This window comes from Pleurodeles waltl, chromosome 4_2 (assembly GCF_031143425.1).
Source record: "Pleurodeles waltl isolate 20211129_DDA chromosome 4_2, aPleWal1.hap1.20221129, whole genome shotgun sequence".
Taxonomy (NCBI): Eukaryota; Metazoa; Chordata; class Amphibia; order Caudata; family Salamandridae; genus Pleurodeles; species Pleurodeles waltl.
Window position 1 is genome coordinate 558,117,284 of NC_090443.1, and position 25,337 is coordinate 558,142,620.

General features: G+C 43.2%; 1 protein-coding gene across 1 annotated transcript in view; it reads right to left on the reverse strand.

The window, feature by feature from the left end:
• LOC138293098 (complement factor H-like) overlaps positions 1-25,337 on the reverse strand; it is a 595,692-nt gene that overhangs the window by 462,064 nt on the left and 108,291 nt on the right. The window contains exon 6 of the mRNA XM_069232110.1: positions 9,244-9,417. Within this exon, the coding sequence (XP_069088211.1) occupies positions 9,244-9,417 (174 nt within the window). The remainder of the gene's footprint in view (positions 1-9,243; positions 9,418-25,337) is intronic.

Sequence of the window (25,337 nt, forward strand, 5' to 3'; positions counted from 1 at the left end):
AACGGTTTGATTGCTCCTTCCACATCCCCGCTGGGGCTCCTCTCTTCTTTGTCCCAAAGAAGACTAAGGATCTGCGTCCTTGTGTGGACTTTCGTGAACTCCAGAGAACAACGATTAAGGATCGATATCCACTGCCTTTAATCAGAGATATACTGGATGCCATTCAAGGAGCCAAGATATTTACTAAATTAGACTTACGGGGTGCCTATCATCTCCTTCGGATCAAGGAAGGAGATGAATGGAAGACTGCTTTCCGTACCCCTTTTGGGCACTATGAGTAGTGTGTCATGCCCTTTGGACTGACCAACGCCCCTTCTGTTTTTCAACGATTTATGGATTCAGTGTTCTCTGATGTACTCAATCAATATGTAGTCATTTATTTGAATGATATCTTGATATATTCCCGTGATCCTGAGCACCATGTAGATCATGTCCTGCAAGTCCTGGAAAGACTCAAGAAAAACCAATTGTTTTGTAAACCTGAGAAGTGTGAGTTCCATAAATCTGAAGTAAGGTATCTCGGGTTTTGTATTAATCAACACGGAATATCCATGGATCCTGACAAGGTCAGTGCCCTATTAGATTGGCCTTCTCCAACGTCCATTAAAGAAACGCAATGTTTTATTGGGTTATCAAACATTTATCGTCAGTTTATTCAGAACTTTGCCCACCTACAAAGTTTCATAACACAAACAATTAAGAAAGAGAACCTGAAGAAGGGTTTCATTTGGACCAAAGAGGCTGAACACGCGTTTCAAAAATTAAAGACAGCCTTTACCCAAGCACCCGTGTTGTGTCATCCTGACAATACCAAGAAATTTATCGTTGTGACTGATGCCTCAGACAGAGCTATTGGAGCAGTTTTGCTGCAGAAGCAAGACAATGATGGATTGGAGCATCCTATCTTTTATCTGTCGCATATTCTATCAGATGCTGAACAAAATTATTCTGTACTGGAACGAGAACTACTCGCTCTCAAAGTAGCTTGTAAGGAATGGAGGCATTTCCTGATGGGTTCCAGAGAGCCTTTTGAAGCTAGGACTGATCACCGTAATCTCCAGTGTCTTCGGAGCTTCGCAACAGTCGTCAGGCTCGATGGGCTTTCTTCTTTAGCCAGTACGATTTCGTGATCACGTACATACCTTGTTCCCAGAATTTAGTGGCAGATGCCTTATCCCGCAGATATCCTGACATAGCCCAGAACTCCTCCCCACATCTTATTGAGTCTAGCAGGATCATCGGAGCTACTCAGTCTTTTCAAGAACGTATTCAATCCGAGTACCAGTTTCTGTCTGCTTCAGAATGGGATAAAGTGACTCCTTTTTTGCAGAAGAAGGACAACTACTTCTATCATCAACATGCTCTCTTCCTACCTACCAAGAAAGTGCAGACAGAAGCCCTGCAAATGTGCCATGATTCTCCTATAGCCGGTCATCGAGGTATCAGGAAGACCCAGGAACTGCTTCAGCGATCTTTTTGGTGGTCTTCGCTAAAGACAGACACTGAAACCTATGTGTCAGCATGCCCAGTCTGTGCTCAGACTAAGACTCCCCGAACTAAGGTGGCAGGTTTATTAAGACCTTTACCGGTTCCTTCCGCTCCTTGGTGTACTCTATCCAAGGATTTCATATGCTCTCTACCTACTTCCTCTGGTAACCAAGTAATCATGGTAACCGTAGATTCATTCACCAAGATGGCCCATTTTTCAGCCTTGAAGAAACTACCAACGGCCCCAGAAATGAGTCGCATTTTTCTACGAGATATTTTTCTCCTCCATGGTCTTCCTCTAGAGGTCATTTCGGACAGAGGGCCTCAATATGTATCACGTTTCTGGAGAGCCTTTTGTGCCTTCTTTAACATTGAGATTTCTTTATCCTCGGGTTTCCATCCACAAACGAATGGGCAAACTGAACGAGTGAATCAAGAACTTCAGCAGTATCTGAGATGTTACTGTAATGCCACACAAAGCAATTGGTCGGAATATCTTGCTCTTGCCGAGTTCTCCTATAACAACACAATACATAGTGCAACCAAGACCACACCCTTTTATTGTACTTATGGATTTCATCCGAGGACTTTCACTACTGTTTCTCGAACATCCTCTTCTGTGCCTGCAGTCACTTCTTTTTCACGACAGATCCGTCGAATCCAGGGCCTACTTCACACTACTCTCCTAGCTTCGAAACAAGCTATGAAGCGAAAGGCGGATCGTTATCGGCAAGCCGCACCTTTGTATCAAGTGGGCCACAAGGTATGGCTTTCTTCCAGATTTCTACCATCCCGGTTTTCCACCAATAAGTTCAAACCACGTTTTTTTGGACCCTTTCGAATTTCGCACATCCTGAATCCTGTAGTTGTGCGTCTCCGCTTACCTCATACCTGGAGAGTTCATCCTGTTTTCCATGTGTCCCAGTTAAAACCCTTTGTCCCTGATCCTTACCATCGCCAGTTCCAACGTCCACCTCCTCTTTCTATCAACGGACAGCCTGAGTATGAAGTCCAGGAGATCTGTGATTCCAGAATTTTTTGACGCAAACTACAGTTTTTGGTCCACTCGAAAGGATACCCCCTCAGTGACTGTTCGTGGGAAGATGCTTCCTCCGTCCATGCTCCCCGTTTGGTTCGCCTGTTTTTTTACATTTATCCTGACAAACCTGGAGCCTCGGGGAGGGGACCTACTGTAACGCCGCGCTCTGACGCGGCGTCTCTTTCTGTCCTCGCGGGTGGAACGCGCTACCGATATTCGGAGCGCCGTTCCCCGCGTTTTTTGACTAAGCTTTCTGGGAAGCATATATTTCGCTCCCGAGCGCGCTACACTTACATGTAGCCCTTTTTCTTCTTTTATTGTTGGTGGTGGGTTTTTTGTTGGGCTTTTTGCCTGTCTCTATCCATGTTGTGTCCATCTTGTCTTCTTCGTGTTGTTGTCCCAGCATGCTCTGTATTCTTTTATACTACTTCCTTTTTCCTATACTGGTCTATGGGCTTTTCCCAATCCAAGATGGTGTTACTTCCCTTTCCTGTGATGTCACTTCCCTTTTCTCAGTATATAAGTCAGTCAGTCTTGTTCCTCCTTGCGTTGCAAACACTTCCTTCTGGTTGTGCTGTTCGCTCCTGTTCTTTGTTCCTGCTTTTTTGCCCTGGGAGATTTTTGCCTGTTCTTTGTTCCTGATTTTGCCTTGGGAGATTTTTGCCTGTTCTTTGTTCCTGCTTTTGCCTTGGGATATTTTTGCCTGTTCCTTGTTTCCTGCCTTGTACCCTGGATATTGCCTATTTTTGTTTCCTGTTGTCAAGTCCTGTTTTTTCTTGTTTTTCTTCAGGAGTTCCTGTTAGAGGTTTTTTCCCCAGTGTTGTTTTTTTTCCCTCTGGGACTCCTTCTGGAGGGTACGGTCTGCTTTGGCGTAGCCTGTCAAGCGGCACCGTGGCTACGAGAAGGGGTCGCCCTTATCTGGGAGCATCCAGGACCTGTAAAAGACTTGGTGTATTCGCCAATCCAAAGTCCAGAGGTGAGAAGTCCAGCGCAGTACGTGACAATAGAAGCATGAATATGTGGAAGTTTTAAAGCTGCTGCATAGGGCCATTCAGGCTAAAGAAGGGTCTATAGAGGAGGAGCGGGAGCTGCCCATTAAAATTTAGAACTGGACTTTTAATTGATATAAAGTGTCTTTAGTCTTTCAAAAGCAATAAATGTCTCTTTCAAGCACAGAGTACCTGGTTTGCGTTCAAAATCTCCGCAAAGAACCACAGAGGAGGAGATGCGTAGAAAACAAGGAGGTGTGCGTCGATTTCTCAGGCTGCACACTGTGATGCATTGTTTAGGTTTTACGCAGGGACGGCTGTGTGTAGATTTCCGGCTCTCGCCGTGGATCCTCTGTGGGTTGCGGAGTTTTCAGACACCCGGGGGACAATGCGTGGATTTCCGGCGCTAACAGGACAAAGTCACAGAGGCTGCGTTGATCCGGTGGGCGTTGCGTGGAAATTTCTACCGCACGGCAGGTGCTGCATCAATTCCTCTCTAAAGTCGCGATGTGTCATTCCGGCTCGGCTGTGTGTCGATTCAGTGGGCCATGTGTCAAATTTCCAGTCGCTACACTGGCGCTGCATCGATCGTCTCACTGCAAAGTCCAGCTGCGTTGTTCCGGTTTGGCGTGCAGTGAATTTTTCACCACAGTGCAGGCTGTGCAGAATTTCCTGCAGGCTGTGCGTCGATTTTCACCCCACAGGGCGTCCTTCTTGTAGAGATTAAGGGGGTTATTCCAACTTTGGAGGAGGTGTTAATCCGTCCTAATAGTGACGGATATACCACCAGCCGTATTACGAGTTCCACAGGATATAATGGACTCGTAATACGGCTGGTGGTATATCCGTCACTTTACCGTCACTTTTAGGACGGATTAACACCTCCTCCATAGTTGGAATAACCCCCTAAGTCTGTTTGGTCCTGAGACTTCAGGGAACAGGAGGCAAGCTCTATCCAAGCCCTCGGAGAGCACTCCTCGCCACTGCCAGAGAGCAGCAAGGCAGCAGGGTAACAGCAAGGCAGTAGTCCTTCACAGAAAGCAGAGAGGTGAGTCCTTTGGGCAGCCAGGCAGTTCTTCTTGGCAGGGTGCAGGTTCTGGTTCAGGTTTTTGTCTCCAGGAAGTGTCTTGTTCAGAAGTGTCTGAGTTGGTAGAGGCAGAGGCCCTGTTTAAATACCCAAATGTGCCTTTGAAGTGGGGAAGTCTTCAGAGAGTGGCATAGAAGTGCACAAGGTCCCCTTTCAGTTCAATCCTGTCTGCCAGGGTCCCAGTAGGGGGTGTGGCAGTCCTTCTGTGAGGTCAGGCTACTGTCCTTTGACATGTAAGTGTCAGGCCCTCTACCCTCCCAGCCCGGGAAGACCCATTCAAAATGCAGATGTATGCAAGTGAGGCTGAGTATCCTGTGTTTGGGGTGTGTCTGAGTGAATGCACAAGGGAGCTGTCAACTGAACTCAGCCATAGGTGGATTGTAAGGCACAGAAGGATTTAAGTGCAGAGAAATGCTCACTTTCTAAAAGTGGCATTTCTAAAATAGTAATATTAAATCCAACTTCACCAGTCAGCAGGATTTTGTATCACCATTATGGCCCTACTAAATATGACCTTCCTACTCCTTTCAGATCAGCAGCTACCACTCAAACAGTATATGGGGGTAACCCCAATGTTAGCCTATGAAGGGAGCAGGCCTCACAGCAGTGTAAAAACAAATTTAGGGGTTTTACACTACCAGGACATGTAAACTACACAGGTACATGTCCTGCCTTTTGCCTACACAGCACCCTGCCCTACAGGTTACCTAGGGCATATCTTAGGGGTGACTAATATGTCGAAAAAGGGGGGTTTTAGGCTTGGCAAGTACCTATAAATGTCAAGTCGAATTGGCGGTGAAACTGCACACACAGACCTTGCAATGCCGGGCCTGACATAAGGTTAAGCAGCTACTTAAGTGGGTGGCACAATCAATGCTGCAGGCCCACTAGTAAAATGTAATCTACAGGACCTGGGCATATATAGTGCACTTTACTAGGGATTTATAAGTAAATTAAATAGTGCAATTGGGTATGATCCAATGTTACCATGTTTAAAGGGAGCGAGCATATGCACTTTAGCACTGGTTAGCAGTGGTAAAGTGCGAAAAGTCTTAAAACCAGCAAAAACAGTATCTAAAAAGTGGAGGGAGGCAAGCAAAAAGTTAGGGGTGAGCACCCTAAGGCTGTCAGGTCTAACATGGGGGAATTGGTTAACAGACAAAAAGCACAATATTTGAGGGTTCTGAGATAGTTGAGACTATTCATGCTATTATGTCTACAGTTGATTCATTATCCCGTTCACAGTTGCAACGATTTCACATTCTGGCACCAGGAGCAGAGGACAGTAAGACATCTGTACCTGCAGACATTTGGGCGTGGGGGTATTGAGAGTAATTAGACTGGTGGAGATATCTTTAGCAAAGTCTACCAGGAAGAGTTATTGTTTAGCTTCTGAAAGAGTGGGGTAGGGAGAGGGGTCCGGGAGGGACTAATTAGCATGAGACTGTTACTTTTGATTTTCGTTTAGCAATTCTTACATGTTTGCCAGATTGTTGCTATGACAGGCTTGAGTTGGCATTGTACAAGTTGTGCATGATATGGGTGTTTTTTTGGAGCTTTCAGGGTGTCTGAGTTGTCGGAGTCTTTACGTGAGTCAGGGGTGTCACTTGGAGCAGGGTCAACTAGGGATTTGGTTGAGGAAATCCAAGCCAAACCAGGCAGGGAGAGGCAAGTGGATATGGTTGCAAGAAGGAGGTCAAGGGGAAGTGTGTCCGGTGAACGAATGGTGATGGTTTCAGGAGTAGCCAGGATGCAGACAGGAGCCAATAGTCTGTCTTGAACGGGGAGTGAGGGTTATTGCTTTTCAGTTGTTGGAAGTACTGCCCTGCAAAAACTGGGTCAGAACCCTGCCAATTTTGGGACTCATTCCTTCCTGATTGGGGAAGCTCTGGCAGCTGTGCAACTGGTATGGAATTGGACTCAGATTTGTAGGATAGGCAGGTGGAGGTTGAGGTGCTGTGAGCACTATGTGACGAAATGAAGATTTGACTGCTCTGCTTGAAGGTTGGGGAGGTGCGTGATAAACACTAATTCTTCTTTTTCACCGTACGGTGTGTGAGCTGTCCTAGATTATGTAAGATTGTTACTTGAATGGTCAGACATATGTTTGTTCACTGGGCAGCTAAGTATGTGGGCCAGCAGATTTACAGACAGAACCTGGGATTGCCCAGCAGCAGACATGAAGTGCTGTGGTTTGGGAAGAGAGAGATGAGATGGGAGTAATCTGTTGCAGTTTTTAGGGACTCTGGTGTTATAGAGGGGTTACCAGACATGCGCTTAATACATCTGGGGGAGAATGATTTGGTCCAGCTATTGGAGCTAACCTAACTGCAACATATGCAATGGGACATGTAACACAAACAGAGGTTTGCGGGTCTTTTAGGTCAGTTGTGGTACATCTTTCATATTGGGCAATGCTTATTATATGTTGGAGATAAGGGATGTGCTTAGCACTTATGGAACAAGATGACTTGGTGAAGGGATGTATATCAATGAATTGGTGTGTTACAGTATGAGGGGAGGGAGTAAATCGCCCTTTGATGTTTTCCTGGGTGGCAGTAGATGGGGGGGTTTCCAAGTCAGATGCGGGCCTATCCACCCCTGGTGGGGGAAGGAAGGGAGCACAGTCGAAGAAAGAGGGTGTGCAGGATTCCATGTACAGGATAAGATGCTTCATTGCAGGATGCTTTGGTAAAGGAAGTGAGAAAGAGACTAGGAATGGAAGGAGGTCATTAAGTGAAAGAAAGAGTGAAGCAAGATGGTGTGCTGGGGTGAAAGATTGGTGAGATGTGAGAATTGTTGGGCGAACAAGGGGATTACTTTTTAAAGGTGTTTGATGTTATGTTAATACTGTTGAGCTTGATTAACTGTTTGCAAACCTGTTCTAATGAATGGCCTCTTACACTTCATGGAGTACAGAGTATGATTACTTCATGATAGAGGGTCCTGGGGAAACCAGAAGGTGCAGCCTAGTCTTCCCCCAGGAAATTTTGGGGAGAGGAAATGCAGGCAGGGACAGAGGATAGATTGGTTTAGGGGTGAGGGCAGGAGCTAGGGTGCTGATATAAGGAGCCAGGAGAGGTGAGAACAGCCTTTTCCTGACTCCTTATGCGCACTACCGGGGGGAAGAAATTTTTGGAAATGTACCCACCCTACAAAAAGTTCAAGAAACAATGAAGGGGTTTGTTCTGTTTTGACAGGATGGCATTCTAGGACAGTTTGCAGGGGCCTTTTGCAGAAGTTGAGGGGTAGAGAGTCAGATGCAGGAGTATCTACTCTTTGGGAGGGAGGGAACACAGGTGAAAGAAGACGGTGTATGGGATTCCTTGGATAGAATAAGGAGGCTTCATTGGAGGAGGCTTTGGTAAAGGAAGGGAGAAAGAGACTGGGAATGGAAGGAGGTCATTAAGTGAAAGGTGAAAGGAAGAGTGAAACAAGATGGTGTGCTGGGGTGAAAGCTTGGTGAGAAGTGACAATTGTTGGGTGAACAAGGGGATTATGTATTAAAGATGTTTGATGTGATGTTCATACTGTTAATGTTGACTAACTGCAAACCTGTCCTAATAAATGGCCTTTTACACTACATGGAGTACAGTGTATGATTACTTCACGAGGATCAGCAATGGATACAAAGTATTATACAAAAGTAAACATCCAGATGCATTCTCTCTCTCTCCTACCCACACATATACATGCACAAATGCAAACTCCTCAGCCTCTCCCCTAGCACCCATTCCCAATGTTTTATTTCCTGTTACATTGCTCTGACCCTTGTCTCACCAATCTACCCGCTGAGTGGGATCTGGTGAATGCCACCACATACTTCAGGTAACTTGGTCTTCCTGGGTGCTTAGTAAACAGGAAATGCAACTGTGCCTGTTTCCTGGCAGCAGTTCATGCAAACAAAAGCTTTTTCCTGAGGAACGAGACATGGCCAAGCACTGTGGTTAAGAGGGCATTAAAGTCTGCCAGGGTAAGTTAGTAGCAGTATACAAGAGGCAGAGTATAGATGCCATTAATTCTGCTAAACTCAGGTCCAAATTCTACTACCAACATTAAATGAGTGAGCATGCCAGGCTGTCTTTTAGGCACATACACATAACAAGAGCGCAAGAGACAAAGATTAGCAAGTGTATTTTCTCACAGCAAAAAACAAACATTCCGCATTAAACTACGGTTTAACATTCTGTGTCTTCCTATTGTACACACTGTAGTGAATGATAGCTTAAATGCCTTTCATTCACTCATCCTCAGTGTGCATCTAGGTACTATTGACCACATTGTGTGAGTGAGAATGCCAGCCTGTCTTTTAGGCTTAGACAAGCGACAGAGACAAAGCCCAACAAATTACTTTTCCCATTGCGAGGTTAAAAATGCTGTGCCTTCCTATCGTGCACACTGTAGTGAACGATGGCTCAAATCACTCTCCACTCATGCACAGTGTGCATGTTGCTACTCGTAACCATTTTGATGGCCTGAAATTAGTTCATGTTGTCACCTTCCCTTGATGTGACAGTTGTGGGCCAGATCGGATTCTGATGCATATGACATCAGCTGCCACTGCTCGGTAAGCTAGTAGTTTAGGAATGTATTTATGGTCCCTTATTCAAATCGTTTGTTAGAAATATTAAATTACTTACGAATGCACGCCACTTGAGAAAACCGTCCATTTGAAAGGCATTCTACTACTCCAGCCTCTTGTCCTTCATGAGTGGAAAAACCAGGGTGGCAGCGGAAGGATACAGTCTGTCCTGTATAATGAGGTTTATTAAACGACATATCCACATTTTTAAAGTAGGGCCGTTCACATGAACCTAAAAGAAAGAGGTTATGGTAAGCCAAGTCTATTAAGGCTAATATTAACGCTGAATAAACATACATTTTGAATAAAAAACAATGCGTCTTCAATGCATCACACACCAATAGGTTGGACCATGCCTGCTTGCCGGAGAATATTGGTTCAGCCAGAAACGGTTCATTATCAACAATACTAAAATGAATATTATAATAATCTGCAGGGATGGGTTCTCTTACCAGCCATCCTCACAGCGGCCATACCAATAGGGAAACAACCTTTACCTACGAGGAATGTAGTAAATGTTACAGGTAATTTTAGTCAAATCGCCTGACACTCTTAAGAAGTATCTTCCTTTGCACTGTATTCCCTTACTTGCAACCGTTGTGCGGTTTGTTATCTAGACTTTGAATACGCCAAACAGGTTGTCAGGTGCCCCTGATTGCATCTTGTGCTGCCTTCAACAGAAGAAGGACTCGGCTGTGTGACCTCTGCTCCATCTTAGAATCCTTACCCGTTCCTAATTTATAGAAAATATTAATTCAAGTTTCTCTGCAAAACTCAATACGTATTAATGGTATGACCCTTGCCCTTCTTCCATAATAAACATGAAGTGTTTCGACTGAAATGTTGTGGTTTCCTTTACTAAGGGGCGGGGGCACACCTGGTTAGTCCTCCTAAGTTGCAAGAGGAAATAGACTTACCTCTTCCCTCGGAGAAAAGAAGAATGGCAGGCGCCTCTCTTTTCTTTCTAACGAGTTAGGAGTCAGACACCCCTGTCATAGGACCTCCCATCTGCTGGGAATAGTTGTAAAAGAGAGCCCCACAAAGGTTCTTACAAAGATAGACATACACTCTTATTGGGGATACACAAAATACAATTATATAATAAGCCTTCTATGTATACTAATCATGCATATCCAAATGTTGGTAATGCATACTAATCATGCATATCCAAATAATGGTAATGTATATTAATCATCCATATCCAAATAATGGTAATTATTGCGAAAATCTCAACAGTCTTTATAAAACTAAACATTTCAAACACAACCCTACTCTATTAACCTATATTTTTAATCTGTTTTGCATAAATGCTCTCAGCCTTTCAATTACTTGGCCATGTTGGGTTCCTAGTTGGTGGTAGGGTCCTCCGCACAGCTCGGGTAGCCAGTTCCGAACATGGACAATGCACTTTCTGCAGAAGCAGACGAAGCAAGCAAATGTATCTCTTTTTGCTTCCTTCAGAGTCAGGTCTGTAAAAGGCATGATAGCCTTGTTGTGCAATCACCATACTTCACCCTACAGCTTTTCAGAGAACAACTTTTCTGTTTTGTTAACACAACTGATGTTAAAATCATGTTCACATTGGTTAACAATACAATTTAAACATGTAGTTGGTCCCTTAAACTGTCAAATTAACAATGTAATGAATTAGTGTGTTTATGTTAGTATACAATCGGGCGGGGTTGTATGGGACATATATGTGTTACCAGGAAAACCATGTCACACATGACAGCATAACACCAGACCAAATATTATACTTCAAATATATATCCCTAAATACACCAAATCACACGCTGGATTCTTTTTCTTGGTATAATGTAAGAAATTATGGAACATTTTACTTAAAAAATCACAGTCACTGATCTCTTTGTTTTCAGAGGAGCCATTAAAATGTGAATGTTCAGACTCTAGTTATAATAAATTAACTACTGATCGAATACTAACAATTAGGTATTACTGTGTCTTAACTAAAAGCTTACATTGGCCTCCGGGCAACGATGCATGATGCTGGTCTTTAGGTTTTCCAGCAGGTGCTGTTACAGTGAAACTTAAATGCCTCACACTTCTGTCCTTTAGATCAAACCCCGCAAGTCTACTTCACTGATAGACACCCGAACTGGAATACACATGGTTTATTACTTGATCCTGAAATTGAATCTAGCTACCACATTGTATTCCTCCTCACTCTTCTTCATTTCCATCTGTGACACTGCTGCCCTCTTCTAGAGGCGTATCTAACTATAGTACTGTTGGTTGACTGGGGTGTGAGCCCTGGTCAAATAGCAACAACCATCATCCTTGTATGGGTAAGGAATAAACAAACCCTAAATCAACATGTGCTCATCCTCCTGGTGGCTTGGCACAGAGCAGTCAGGTCTAACTTAGTTAACTGTGCAGTACTTCAAACAGTAACACAATGAAAACACACCACAAAAGTATCCCACAACAGGTGAGCAAATTATTGTTAAAGTAATTTTTAACAACTAAAATAAAATCAAAATGATGCATCACGCAGCTGAAGCAAAGCATCGGTTCTCATATGCGGCAAGGCTGAGGTATGAGGTCGAGCATCGTCATCGAGAGCCAGTGGTCGAGGGCTTGTGATGCAAAGTCCGGCATCCAGGATGGGTTGAGCAGTCGGGGCAATGGATTGTTTCAAAGGAGCTGCAAGGCTGGGATATGGAGTTTGTCGTTGTTGTTGAGGCAGTCATCAATGGACGATGCAAGGGCCTGCGCTGAGGATGTCATGAAGCAGCAGTTCTGATGAGGCAATGGGCTGCGATGACGGTCTTTGTGACGGTTCCAATTCATGTAGCAGTGGTAATGCATCAGTTCTGTTAGGGGTTGTGCTGTGCAGCAGAGGAGATGTGTCAGTTCCACTGGATCCACAGATGCTGGCAAGCACCTTAGGGCAACTTCCAAGTGTCCAGGACTGAGGTGGACCCACTTGGCAGGGTACACTCCCAGATGGCAGAGTCCAGGTTCTGGAGCAAGATTGATGGAAGCCTGTTATGTCCTTGAGGCTTTATATCAGGAGAGTAGCCTACTAGCCCTTGGAGTCACTCTGGGGTTCAGGGTTCAAGTGATGCAGGTCAGTCCATCTCACCCAGGCAAAAGGGCAGCAGGTTAGCACAGTAGAGAAACACCTCATTTAGAGAAGAAGTGCAGCATAGTGGCAATCCTTTCAGAAGCACAGTAGTCCTTCTTCCTCGCAGAGTATCCACAATTTAAAAAGTAATAAAGAGGTGGTGTTTGAGTCCAACATTTATACCACATTCTGCATTTGAAGTGGGGTTAATACTTCTAGAGGCTTCTCTTTGAAGTGCACAGTTCCCCTGCCTTCTCCACCCTGGATTCATACTACCAACTGGGGGTATGCAGCCTTTTGTTTGGAGATTTGCCCAGTACCTCCCTCCCCCATCCTGCCAGTGATGGCCCATCCAGACACACACAAGCTCTCTATTGTGCATGGCTGTCTAGAAGGAATATACAATGCGCCAACTGTAAACTGCACCCAGTCGTGTCACCCAGAGACAGGCTGCAGGCACTAAATGGTTAAGGCAAGAAAGTGCCAGCTTTCTAGAAGTGGCAATTTCAAAACTGTATTTTAAAATCAGACTTCACTATAAGTTAGGACCTTTCATTACAATCTCAAAGACACCAAACATGAACTGCTCACCTGCTCCCATTTGGAAATTACAGCTCATTACTTGTAATAAGGTAAGTCCTATGCTATGCTATGGGAGAGGCAGGCCTTGCAGCAGTAAAAAAGAAATGTAAAAGTCTTTCATTACCAGGCTATGTAAAACTTAAATGTACATGTTACTTTTTATATACATTGCACCCTGCCCTCTTGGCTGTCCAGGGCCTACGGTAGGGGTGACTTACATGCGTTAATAAAGGAGGGTTTGGGCCTGGCAAAAGCCTTATCTTGCCAATTAGAAATGACAATTTAAAACTGCACCCACAGACTGAAATGGCAGGCCTGAGATGTGTATAATGTTCTCCATAAGTGGGTGGCACAATCAGTGTTGCAGTTTATCTGATGGCATTAAGGTTCCAGGCCCTAGGCACAGGTAGTGCCACTTTACTAGGGACTTACAAGTAAATTAAAGATGCCAATCAGATATAAGCCAATGTTGCCATGTTTAAAGAATGAGCACATACACTTTAGCACTAGTTAGCAGTGGTAAAGTATCCAGAGTCCTAAGGCCAGCAAAACAAGCTCAGCAAAAATTGGGGGTGGTGGGGTGAAAGCAAAAGGTTTAGAGGTAGACCACACTAAGGCTGACAGGTCTAACAACTACTTATTACAGTGCTTTGAACCGGGCCACTCACTACCAAATCAGAGGCTGGAAGCTCGCCCTTTCTTATTTGACATTTAGGCATAAATCTAGGGAATGGATGCTCAACACATTGGAAGAAAATGCTTCTTTAGAGACTGTGAATTATTCTTCAAATACTCTTATAAACACTGCAAATATGAGGTCTTGATCTTCACCTAGGTACCAGATTGTATCTGTAATTATTTACTAGCATCACACACCTCTAAAGCTGGCACCCAAAATACTATATGCATCTGCAAAACAGCCAAGCACCCACTACTGCACAACACACAGGATCAACACCATACTCCTAGATCATTTTTAAAGTTACAACCTATAAGGTAACAGGATGAATTTCACCTTTAAAAAGTTAGGTATCCTTCAAGAGTTGACAGCTGTGAAGACTAGGGTGTCGGTTTCCTCAAAAATCCCAGTGACATGTGTGCTCCAGGTAATGACTGAGTGGATACTGCTAGCATTGTGCACAAAACAATCGGAGTGTGCATTTAAGGGTACGATAATTCCACTATATAGTGCAGAGTTGTTTCTAGACAAAGTCCAAAAAAGAGTGGTGCTAAATGTGTCTTAACAGGGGATTACGATTTCAATAAAATATGTACATGTATATGTAGGTCACAAATAATTCCAACAGGAAGGTATATGCACTACAATGCAGATCCTCAATTCCTTAGCAATAGGCTCGCTGAATGTGGAAGGGGACCTAAACATGCTGATGTGCATGCAGCTTGATAAGACTATGCTATTGGGGAACAGTGGTCTTGTATAGTGGAGGGCATGGCTGAGGGATGTGGGCTTTGTGGTATACGTGGTTGCGTGGTAGACCAGAGACATACTTGCTCCATAATTATTCACACTAAAGTTTGGTGCATAAGTCACAGTGTGACTAGAATACATACTAATAGAAAAGGAGCTTCAAGGGTACTTGGAGGAGACAGACAAGGACCCATTGACTTTCACACCCTTGCTATTTGTTGTGCACATTAAAAGGTTTAGAAAGAGATGTAGTAAACAAGCAACTAACTACAGATTCTTGGGTCCCTTCAGAATGACAGAAGTGATTACAAATGTACAAGATGGTGCACTGGAAAAAGTTGATATTAATTTCAGCCAAGAGATATGATCTCAGTCATGATCTGGATAACTCAAAGAATTCATCCAAGGTCACTTAATAGTGGAATCTAGGCAAATGCTTTTGATTCCATTTGTCCTGGTTTCCGGTACAGTGTGTAACCATTTCTAAGTCTCCAGCCGAAGAGATGTTTACTCACTATGGTTTTCCGGGATGACTAGATACTTTAATACTTTGAAATTTATGGTAATCTTAAAAAATTTCTAATGCAAATTCTCCTGGGAAGGTAATCTAGATTATGTTCATGAATTGAGCAATCAACACTGCAACAGGCTTGAAGAAGACACCTGAAACTCACATCAGGGTGAACATAAAAATGTTTTGTAAATGTTGCTTGTTTAATACAAATGAAGTGTATTTCAGAGTTTCTTTTCAATAGCTAAATAAAAACACCCGATGTTCTCTGGAGAACATCCAGCCCTCCTTGTTTAAACAAAGATACATTTTTATACACTTGTTTTCAGTTTTTTAATCAGTCTGGGACTGTGTTCTACTTTTTGCCTCTTTTCTACCACTAGAGTGTCACAAAATTATATTCCTTTGTCTTTTGGTGACTTTGGTAATAGAGAACTGCACTTTTTATCCAAATTAGTTTTATCTCCTGAATGAGAAGATTCAGATGGAGAGGTCTATACCATCTCTAAGGGGAAATATTTGGAGGGATACTTTTGAATCTGTGTGCCTATACATTCTGCTCAAGAATAAGCATACTATCGTGATCATCATCATCAATGCCACTTTAAACCTATAATACAGCCCAGCAGCCACATCTATGTATCTATAACTATATTCTGCATTAGCAATTTCAATTTGTCATCAATAACATTCTTGTGTATTTATATTCATAAATTATCGCAGTGAAATATTTACATTTGGACACCCTAAGAGCCTTTTTCAGTTGCTCTACTTTATTTAGGATCAGGAAAAAAACAGTGTTTTGGATGCATAACTTCAGCTTGCTTTGCCATTGGAAACCTTCAACTGGTGGTCCAGCCCAGTGGTCTAACATAAGCCCCTGCAGGCCCCATGGTACTAGGCGGCCCCCGATCTCCAGAGAACCCCCTCAGCACAAGTGGTAGGTGGTGGACCAGGGAGGGAGGCCCCCTGCTTGCACTTTGCAGGGCAGGGCCTCAATTTTGCTACGCCACTGCACCAGCCATCATAGGACTACAGGTGAATGTATATTGGAAGCCCTGTCCTACTTAAGGTGGGACTTCTGACATACTTTTTTCCTGCACAGGAGTAGCTGAGAATGTGTGGTGCTCCTAAGGAAGGAAACACAGCAATGACCCCCGTGCACTCGGGGAAACTCAAAGTGTGTCTTGGCCATTTTTTGTTTTTCTGAAAATAAATTAAACTTCCACCATCACCCTTGAGAATTTTCACAAGTCTTCTAGGTCACCATACTGCAAGGTGAAAGACAAGCCAGACTATAAAATATGAACACTGCTGCCTTCAAGAAGCTTACACCAGTCTGTTTTTACTACGAAAACATCTACCTGAACCTGATCACACTGAGATACCATTACCACTGTATCTCTACTGTGGATCAGGACTAGGACTCTTTAGTCCTGCAACATAGTCAAGAAGAATCTGATGCCTCACATGATTCTCACCCTCAGTGATCATAGTGCTTCAACTTTCATGTTACAAGAAGAACAGAAACTCTGAGTCAGATAGCAACATGTGTTCTTCAGGAAGCAAAAATTGTTCACAAAAGCAGTTTTAAAGGAGATGTTCGATTTCATGAATATTATCCGTCACATATACTCTGAATGGCTGAAGATAGTGACCTACATGCAAGCATGTCAGATTAAAATCAAATACACCCTTTGAGGGAGATGCTCCAGGCCTTCTACTGAAGGCAAAGTGGCCACTTCCCAACACTAACACCATCAATTTGAGTGCTATGAGGAAGGTCTGTGGCGAGCCTACTGTAGGCATTGACATTTATGGCTGGTCTGTCAAGACACAATTTTTGATTTGGCAGTTCCTGCAACAAAGATTTTTTTTTGATCAAGAATAAAGCGTTGATTATCAACCCAGTTGTTTAGGAAAGATTGTTTCAGAGAGCAAATTGCCTTTTAGAAAACACACAACTGTTCAACCGCTATTGAAAGCCTCAGATATATTCCCCTTAAGAGTAAATTGGAGGAATTGACTCTTTTGAAGGGCTGGGTCAATGGTAGGTTGTTTGCTTTTTATAGATACATTAATGAGTGAACTGGGGAGTATAATGAACATTGTACAGCCCTTATGACATAGTACTCAATTAAAAATGTGTTTAATGAGAATTATTGTAGAAATTGTGGTGGAGAAGGACACTGTCAGCCATTTCATATAGGAAGGGCCTAGCAGAAAAGGAGGTTAGAGAGGTCAGACATCATTTGTATGCAGCCTTTTGCCAATCTTGTGACAGAATAGGTCATGCAGGGGTTAACAGAAAAAGTTAATATGATTTCTTCCAATGCCATTTTTATGGACAACTCAGGTCAGCCATACCCATTCTTCCTAAGAAAGTTTGGGATGGTATGATGGTGGAAGGTCAAATAATACTTCCACAACCAACATCTCTTGTCACAGGATGCATGCGTATTGCAGTCAGTCCAGGGTGTTCAAAAAGAGGTCTCCAGAGTCAATACAAACGTCCTTACAGATCACTCTTTCCATACAAAAACAGTCAATAACGGACCAGATAATTTTTTCCAGAAAGGAGTGATCCACCCTTCTTCCAGGTATGCCAATAGACCTAGCTACAATATCATAATAAAAGGAGACCATGGATTTGGTTTAGTTGGACTTTGAATAATGGAAACAGTGTAGACACTCCACAATGGAGGGTATCTACCAATTGAGAAGGAGAATGGATGGTCATTCTGGGCCAAAATGATTCTTATTTCTGAATGCCAATATTTGTCCTATACTACTGATGACTCCAAGTCAAGTGGCAGGACAAGATTATTTCCATTCACCACCCTAATATTCAGACATGGGTATGCTCTCAAGTGCTTCACCAAGTTAGGGAGACCTGTGGTCATGTTCCTTTGGGCAAACGGAATTCAAATGGTAATTTATTCGGATGACATGACCATTGTGGCTCAGGAAACAACTTTGTTATTAGATCAGTTGAGGATGGTAATCTTCTTCCTCCAAGACTTAGGAGCCTGTTTACTCATTCTTCATACAATGCAGAGCAGCAAGTGAAGTTGATGTACTGTGTTGTGTGAAAGAGAGAAAGCAGAAATACTTGATAGTTACTAACTATCACTAACTATCACTAGTTACCATCACTATTATGGAGAATTTCTACTCTCTCCTTGCACAGGCGCACTGTATGCAGCCTAGCACAAACACAGACACCTTTGCACCATAGTGCAAGGGTGCCTGAGTTTCTGTCAAGATTGTTTTTGTGCAGGAAGGTGCCCCTTCTGGCACAAAAACAATCCTTAAACGCATTTTCTGCTTTCTATGTGTGCTGCAGAATGCAGCACATGAGGAAAGAGGAAATAACAAGGAGAAATAAAGATATTTCTCCTTGTTACGCCTCTCTGGGGAAGGCATAGCATTTTTACACATTCCCAGGTTTACTAGCTTTAGCACATCTGGGAATGTGTCACAATGTATGGATAGATGCATAGGAAAGCTCATGTTCCACCCATGGAATGATTACAAGTAGGAATGTAGCATAAAGTAGCTGCATTGCGTTACAAGTTACCAAACCGCAAATTGGATTTGTTACATACTAAAATGCAGTTTTTGCAACCACAAACGGCCGTCAAGGGCATTTGCGATCGCAAAACACTTTGATACATCTTGCCCATAATAGCTCTTGAGGCAGGCCCAAAAACTCACAAATTCATTTTTCACAACTATTAGGCCCACCTCTCCTATAGGATAGCTAGCACTGGATTGCCTTATTACATTTAGTAAGGGATAACCTTTGTTTGGGAGCAGGTTGCAATTCAAGTTTAGTGTCTAAGGAATTGTAATTTAAACCCCCTTTTAATAGTAAAGTTGTATATTAAGTCTAAATCCTTAAAACAATACTTTTATAAATTTGCCATTATCTTGTCCTAACCATTTGGTGCCTGCAGCCTGTTTCCTGGGTCAAATGACTAGTTATAATTGCAGCTGGCCTTTATGTATTCCTCCCAGATGTTCACACAATGGGAGGACTGGGTATTGGGAGAATTGACCATCATGATACCATGAGAAGGAAGACCCATGAACGCCCATTTGCACTTCAAAGAAGCCCACACACAAAGAATTTCACACTAGCCTTTTGTGCCCAAGACATTCTGGGAACAGGGCAGGGAGACAGGAAATTCCAGACACTTCTTTGGGGGGGAAATTACAGACGTTTCTTGCACTTCAATGCTGGCACCAGGTATAAAATTGGAATGTTCAGACATACTCTTGAGTTCAGTTCTGGGCCTGCAGATGAGTCTCAGAGGACTGCCCTTCTGCACCAAGAAGAACGCCCTGCTGCTTGAAGCCTACCTTGTGACCTCAAAGGACTTCCCTGCTGCCTTAGACCTACTTTTCTGCTTAAACCTATGACTTCTAGAGTGTCTCCAAGGGCTAGTTGGTTGGTCTCTTGATCAGAGCTACAGGGACAGAAAAGGCTCCAACCACCTTGAACCTACACTTGGACCTAGCCTGAGTTAGTCCTGACTCTTCAAGTAGTGCCCTTCCAGTCCTGGACCCTTAGAAATGGTGCTAAAAGTTACAGCAAAAAACTGCCCTGAGAACCAAAAGGAGATCGGGCCTACAGGTTCACTGGTATGCTCAAGGTGAATCTCCAGGTGTCCTGACTTTGTGGTAGATCTCTCTACGTTCTCCACAGCAGCAAGTCCTATTCAGTGGCTCCTCGCAAAGAGGTATCATGGAGTACTCGTTAGCTACAGCATATAGATTTGTCCCACTGAAGAGCTTTGACTTCCATGAAAAAGACAAAGTCCGAACAAACAGATCTTCACCATGACTTCAACCAGTGGGGACAAAGACGCCTCCTCCTCGAACCCTGTTGGCTGCTTTGCCCCACTGAACTTTACCTTTTCAGGCATTTTGTTTGTCAATTTTTTTTTTTACATCTGATAGTAAGTGGGGGCCGGGACCAATCCACTTTGTGTACTATGAACTGCGTTCCATCGTGGTCGGCTACAACTTTTGACTGAATTGATCTCTCACAACTGGATGTCCTTGGTTGGTGCTATGATCTTTTAAGCGCTACATTACACTTTGAACTTTGAAAATTCATATCTCTAGTTCTACAATTGCGAGTTGTGTCATTTTGGTGTCATATAATTGATCACATTTTATGTTATTGTTTTGTGTCTTCACATATTACTGTTTAAGTGCTGCATAAATACTTTACAAATTGTTTCTAAGTTAAGTCTGACTGTTTTTGTGCCAAGTTACTGGAGGGTTAAGTACAGGCCAATTAGTGGGTTTTTAGGGTTTACCTTGACAAGAATTATATCTGTTGCTCAAGAAGGGCTCACAACCCTCCTCTACTGTCAGGAAAACTATTGCCAGTGTTGTTAAGTTCCTCCCTCAGCAAAAACGATTCCCCTTTTCCTTGTACCCACATTGGTTGCAGCGGCGTCCTCACTCCTGGTGGCTCTTGCGGAGGCTATTCTTAGAACTAGCTTCTTCAGGTTTGTCTGCCACTCAAGATGGTGGCCTCAAATCTTTGTGAGGTCAGCATTCTAGTGTTTCTACCTTAGTCTCGTGCCAAAGCTTCTCTCCAGCTGTTTCTCTCTGGGAGCTGTGCACTTCAACTGTCATCCTGAGGAGGATGAGCAGTGTTCCTGAGGCACTTTGCTTCATAGAGAATTCTTCCAGTTTTGAGTAATTAATTATTTTTCTTGTTACGGTGTACATAACAGCTACTTTTTCCCTTCTGGAGAAGCTGAATTTCTTCCTTCTTCCAACAACTGAGGACTTTCTGAGGAGAATTTGTTTTGTCTTAACAAAACCTCAAACAACTGCAGTAAGGAATCCTTTTGCATGATCTCCAGACTTGCCTATATATATATGGAAAATGTCACTTACCCAGTGTACATCTGTTCGTGGCATTAGACGCTGCAGATTCACATGCTGTGCATTATCCTGCCATCTAGTATTGGGCTCGGAGTGTTACAAGTTGTTTTTCTTCGAAGAAGTCTTTTCGAGTCACGAGACCGAGGGACTCCTCCCTTTTGGCTTCATTGCGCATGGGCGTCGACTCCATCTTAGATTGTTTTTCCCGCAGAGGGTGAGGTAGGAGTTGTGTATATATTAAAGGTGCCCATGCAATGGAGTAAGTATGTATGTACATAATGTGATTAAAAGTGATATATATTTACAAATTTACAAATGTACAAGTTTTATCAACATATAATATATAGTTTTCATCAACTTAAAACGGCTACAGGCTCCCGGGGAGGCGGGAGTGCGCATGTGAATCTGCAGCGTCTCATGCCACGAATAGATGTACACTGGGTAAGTGACATTTTCCGTTCGATGGCATGTGTAGCTGCAGATACACATGCTGTGCATAGACTAGTAAGTAGTTACTCCCCAAAAGCGGTGGCTTAGTCTGTAGGAGTTGAAGTTGTTTGAAATAATGTTCGTAATACTGCCTGTCCTACTGTGGTTTGTTGTGTTTTTAACACATCTACACAGTAGTGTTTTGTGAATGTATGAGGCGTAGACCATGTGGCTGCCTTACATATTTCAGTCATAGGTATATTTCCTAGAAAGGCCACTGTGGCGCCTTTCTTTCTAGTGGAGTGTGCCTTTGGGGTAATAGGCAGTTCTCTCTTTGCTTTAATATAGCAGGCTTGAATACATTTCACTATCCATCTGGCAATGCCTTGTTTGGATATTGGATTTCCTGCATGAGGTTTTTGGACGGCTACAAACAATTGTTTTGTCTTGCGAAATTGTTTTGTTCTATCAATGTAATACATTAGTGCTTTTTTAATGTCTAATGTATGTAAGGCTCTTTCGGCTACTGAGTCTGGCTGTGGAAAAAAGATTGGGAGTTCCACTGTTTGGTTTAGGTGGAACGGTGATATAACTTTTGGTAAAAATTTTGGATTTGTGCGTAGAACCACTTTATGTTTGTGTATTTGTATAAAGGGTTCCTGTATAGTAAATGCTTGTATTTCACTTACTCTTCTAAGAGATGTGATAGCTATTAGGAAGGCAACTTTCTAGGTTATGTACTGCATTTCACAAGAGTGCATGGGTTCAAATGGTGGACCCATGAGTCGTGTTAATACAATATTAAGGTTCCATGAGGGAACTGGTGGTGTTCTTGGGGGTATGATTCTCTTTAGACCATCCATAAATGCTTTGATGACTGGGATTCTAAAGAGTGATGTTGAATGTGTAATCTGCAGATAATCAGATATTGCTGCAAGATGTGTTTTAATGGACGAAGAAGCTAAATTTGACTTTTGTAATTGTAATAGGTAGCTTACAGTGTTTTTTGCGGACGCATGTAGTGGTTGAATTTGATTATTATGGCAGTAATAAACAAATCTTTTCCATTTATTTGCGTAACAATGTCTTGTAGTAGGTTTTCTTGCCTGTTTAATAACCTCCATACATTCTTGTGTAAGGTCTAGATGTCCAAATTCTAAGATTTCAGGAGCCAGGTTGCTAGATTGAGCGATGCTGGATTCGGGTGTCTGATCTGTTGTTTGTGTTGAGTTAACAGATCTGGCCTGTTTCGTAGTTTGATGTGAGGTACTACTGACAGATCAGATAGTGTTGTGTACCATGGCTGGCGAGCCCAAGTTGGTGCTATTAGTATTAGTTTGAGTTTGTTTTGACTCAATTTGTTTACTAGATACGGAAGGAGTGGGAAAGGGGGAAAAGCGTAAGCAAATATCCCTGACCAACTCATCCATAACGCATTGCCCTTGGAGTTAGGGTGCAGATACCTGGACGCGAAGTTTTGGCATTTTGCGTTTTCTTTTGTTGCGAATAGGTCTATTCGTGGTGTTCCCCAGCTTTGAAAGTAAGTTTGTAGTACCTGGGGATGAATTTCCCATTCGTGGGTTTGTTGGTGATCTCGACTGAGATTGTCGGCTATCTGGTTTTGAATTCCTGGGATGTATTGTGCTATTAGGCGAATGTGATTGTGAATCGCCCAATGCCAAATCTTTTGTGCTAAGAGACACAGCTGTGATGAGTGTGTCCCTCCCTGTTTGTTTAAGTAATACATTGTTGTCATGTTGTCTGTTTTGACAAGAATGTGTTTGTGGGCTATTATCGGTTGAAATGCTTTCAATGCTAGAAATACTGCTAGTAGTTCCAGATGATTTATATGAAGTTGGCTTTGTTGAGCGTCCCATTGTCCGTGAATGCTGTGCTGGTTGAGGTGTGCTCCCCACCCTACCATGGAAGCATCTGTTGTGATCACGTATTGAGGCACATGTTCTTGGAATGGCCGCCCTTGGTTTAAATTTACAGGATTCCACCATTGAAGCGAGGAGTGTGTTTGGCGATCTATCAACACTAGATCTTGAAGTTGACCCTGTGCTTGTGTCCATTGTGTTGCTAGGCACTGTTGTAAGAGCTGCATGTGTAGTCTTGCGTTTGGGACAATGGCTATGCATGAAGACATCATGCCTAGAAGTTTCATCACAAACCTCACTTAATAGTGTTGGTTTGGGTGCATGTTTAGTACTACATTTTGGAATGCTTGTACTTTGTGGACTTGGAGTGTCAATCCCTTTTTTTGTGTTGATTGTTGCTCCTAAGTATTGTTGTATTTGACACGTTGTAAGTGTGATTTTAGGTAGTTTATTGAGAACCCTAGCTTGTGAAGGGTTTCTATGACGTATCTTGTGTGTTGAAGACATTGTTTCTGAGTGCTGGTTTTTATTAACCAATCGTCTAGGTACGGGAATACGTGTATGTGCTGTCTTCTGATATGTGCAGCTACTACTGCAAGGCATTTTGTAAATACCCTTGGTGCTGTTGTTATCCTGAATGGTAACACTTTGAATTGGTAGTGTACTCCTTGGATTACAAACCTTAAGTATTTCCTGTGGGAAGGATGTATGGGTATATGGAAGTAAGCATCCTTGAGGTCTAATGTTGACATGTAGTCTTGTTGTTTGAGCAAGGGAATCACGTCTTGAAGTGTTACCATGTGAAAGTGATCTGATTTGATGTAAAGGTTTAGTGTTCTGAGATCTAAGATGGGTCTCAGTGTTTTGTCCTTTTTTGGTTTTACAGGGAATAAACACCTGTTCCTTTCTGATGGTTGGGCACTAGTTCTATTGCCTCTTCTTGTAATAACGCTTGGACTTCTAATTGTAATAGATGCAAGTGCTGTTTGGACATGTTGTGTGCTTTTGGATGCACATTTGGTGGTAATTGTAGGAATTCTATGCAATAACCATGTTGGATAATGGCTAGGACCCAAGAGTCCGTAGTTATGTCTTCCCAATTTTTGTAATAATTTGTGAGTCTCCCCCCCACTGGTGTTATGTGGTGGGGATTTGTGACATTGGAGTCACTGTTTTGTTTGTGGGGTTTTTGGGCTTTGGAATTTCCCTCATGTTTTAGGAAACTGTACACCCCTATATTGACCCCGAAAACCTCCTCTTTGGTATTGGCCCTGGTATGAGGGTCTGGTCTGTGAGGTTGAAGGTTCTGTGCTTTGGGCTCAAAACCCCCCTCTAAAGTGTGGCTTCCTAAAGGTGCCTCTGCTCTGTGGGGAGTAAAGCACGCCCATGGCTTTGGCCGTGTCCGTTTCTTTCTTGAGCTTTTCTATAGCTGTATCCACCTCCGGCCCAAACAACTGTTGTCCATTAAAAGGCATATTAAGCACAGCCTGCTGGATCTCTGGCTTAAATCCGGAGGTGCGTAGCCATGCGTGTCTCCGAATAGTGACCGCCGTGTTCACTGTTCTGGCGGCTGTGTCCGCTGCGTCCATAGCCGATTGTATCTGGTTGTTGGAGATACTTTGGCCCTCCTCCACCACTTGTTGTGCACACTTTTGAAACTCTTTGGGAAGATGTTCAATGAAATGCTGCATTTCGTCCCAATGAGTCCTGTCATATCTTGCCAATAAAGCTTGGGAATTGGCAATACGCCATTGATTGGCTGCTTGTGCTGCAACCCTTTTTCCTGCTGCATCAAACTTTCGACTTTCTTTGGCGGGTGGTGGTGCATCCCTAGAAGTCTGTGAGTTTGCCCTTTTCCGGGCTGCCCCTACTACCACTTAGTCAGGTGTTAGTTGTTGCGTGATGTACACAGGGTCCGTAGGGGGAGGTTTGTATTTCTTCTCCACCCTAGGTGTGATGGCTCTGCCTTTGACGGGGGTCTTGAAACACCTGTTTCGCATGTTTTAACATGCCTGGTAACATAGGCAGACTCTGATATTGGCTATGTGTGGATGACAGGGTATTGAATAAAAAGTCATCCTCGATAGGTTCTGCATGCAGTGCTACATTGTGAAAAGTAGCTGCTCTGGACACCACCTGCATGTAAGCAGTACTGTCTTCTGGTGGTGATGGTCTTGCCGGGTAGCAATCCGGACTATTGTCAGATACTGGTGCATCATATAGATCCCATGCATCTGGGTCATCCTGGCTCATCCCTGTGTGCGTTGGTGATTGCATCATTGGGGGTGTTGCAATTGGTGACAGTTGTGGTGAGTGCTGTGGC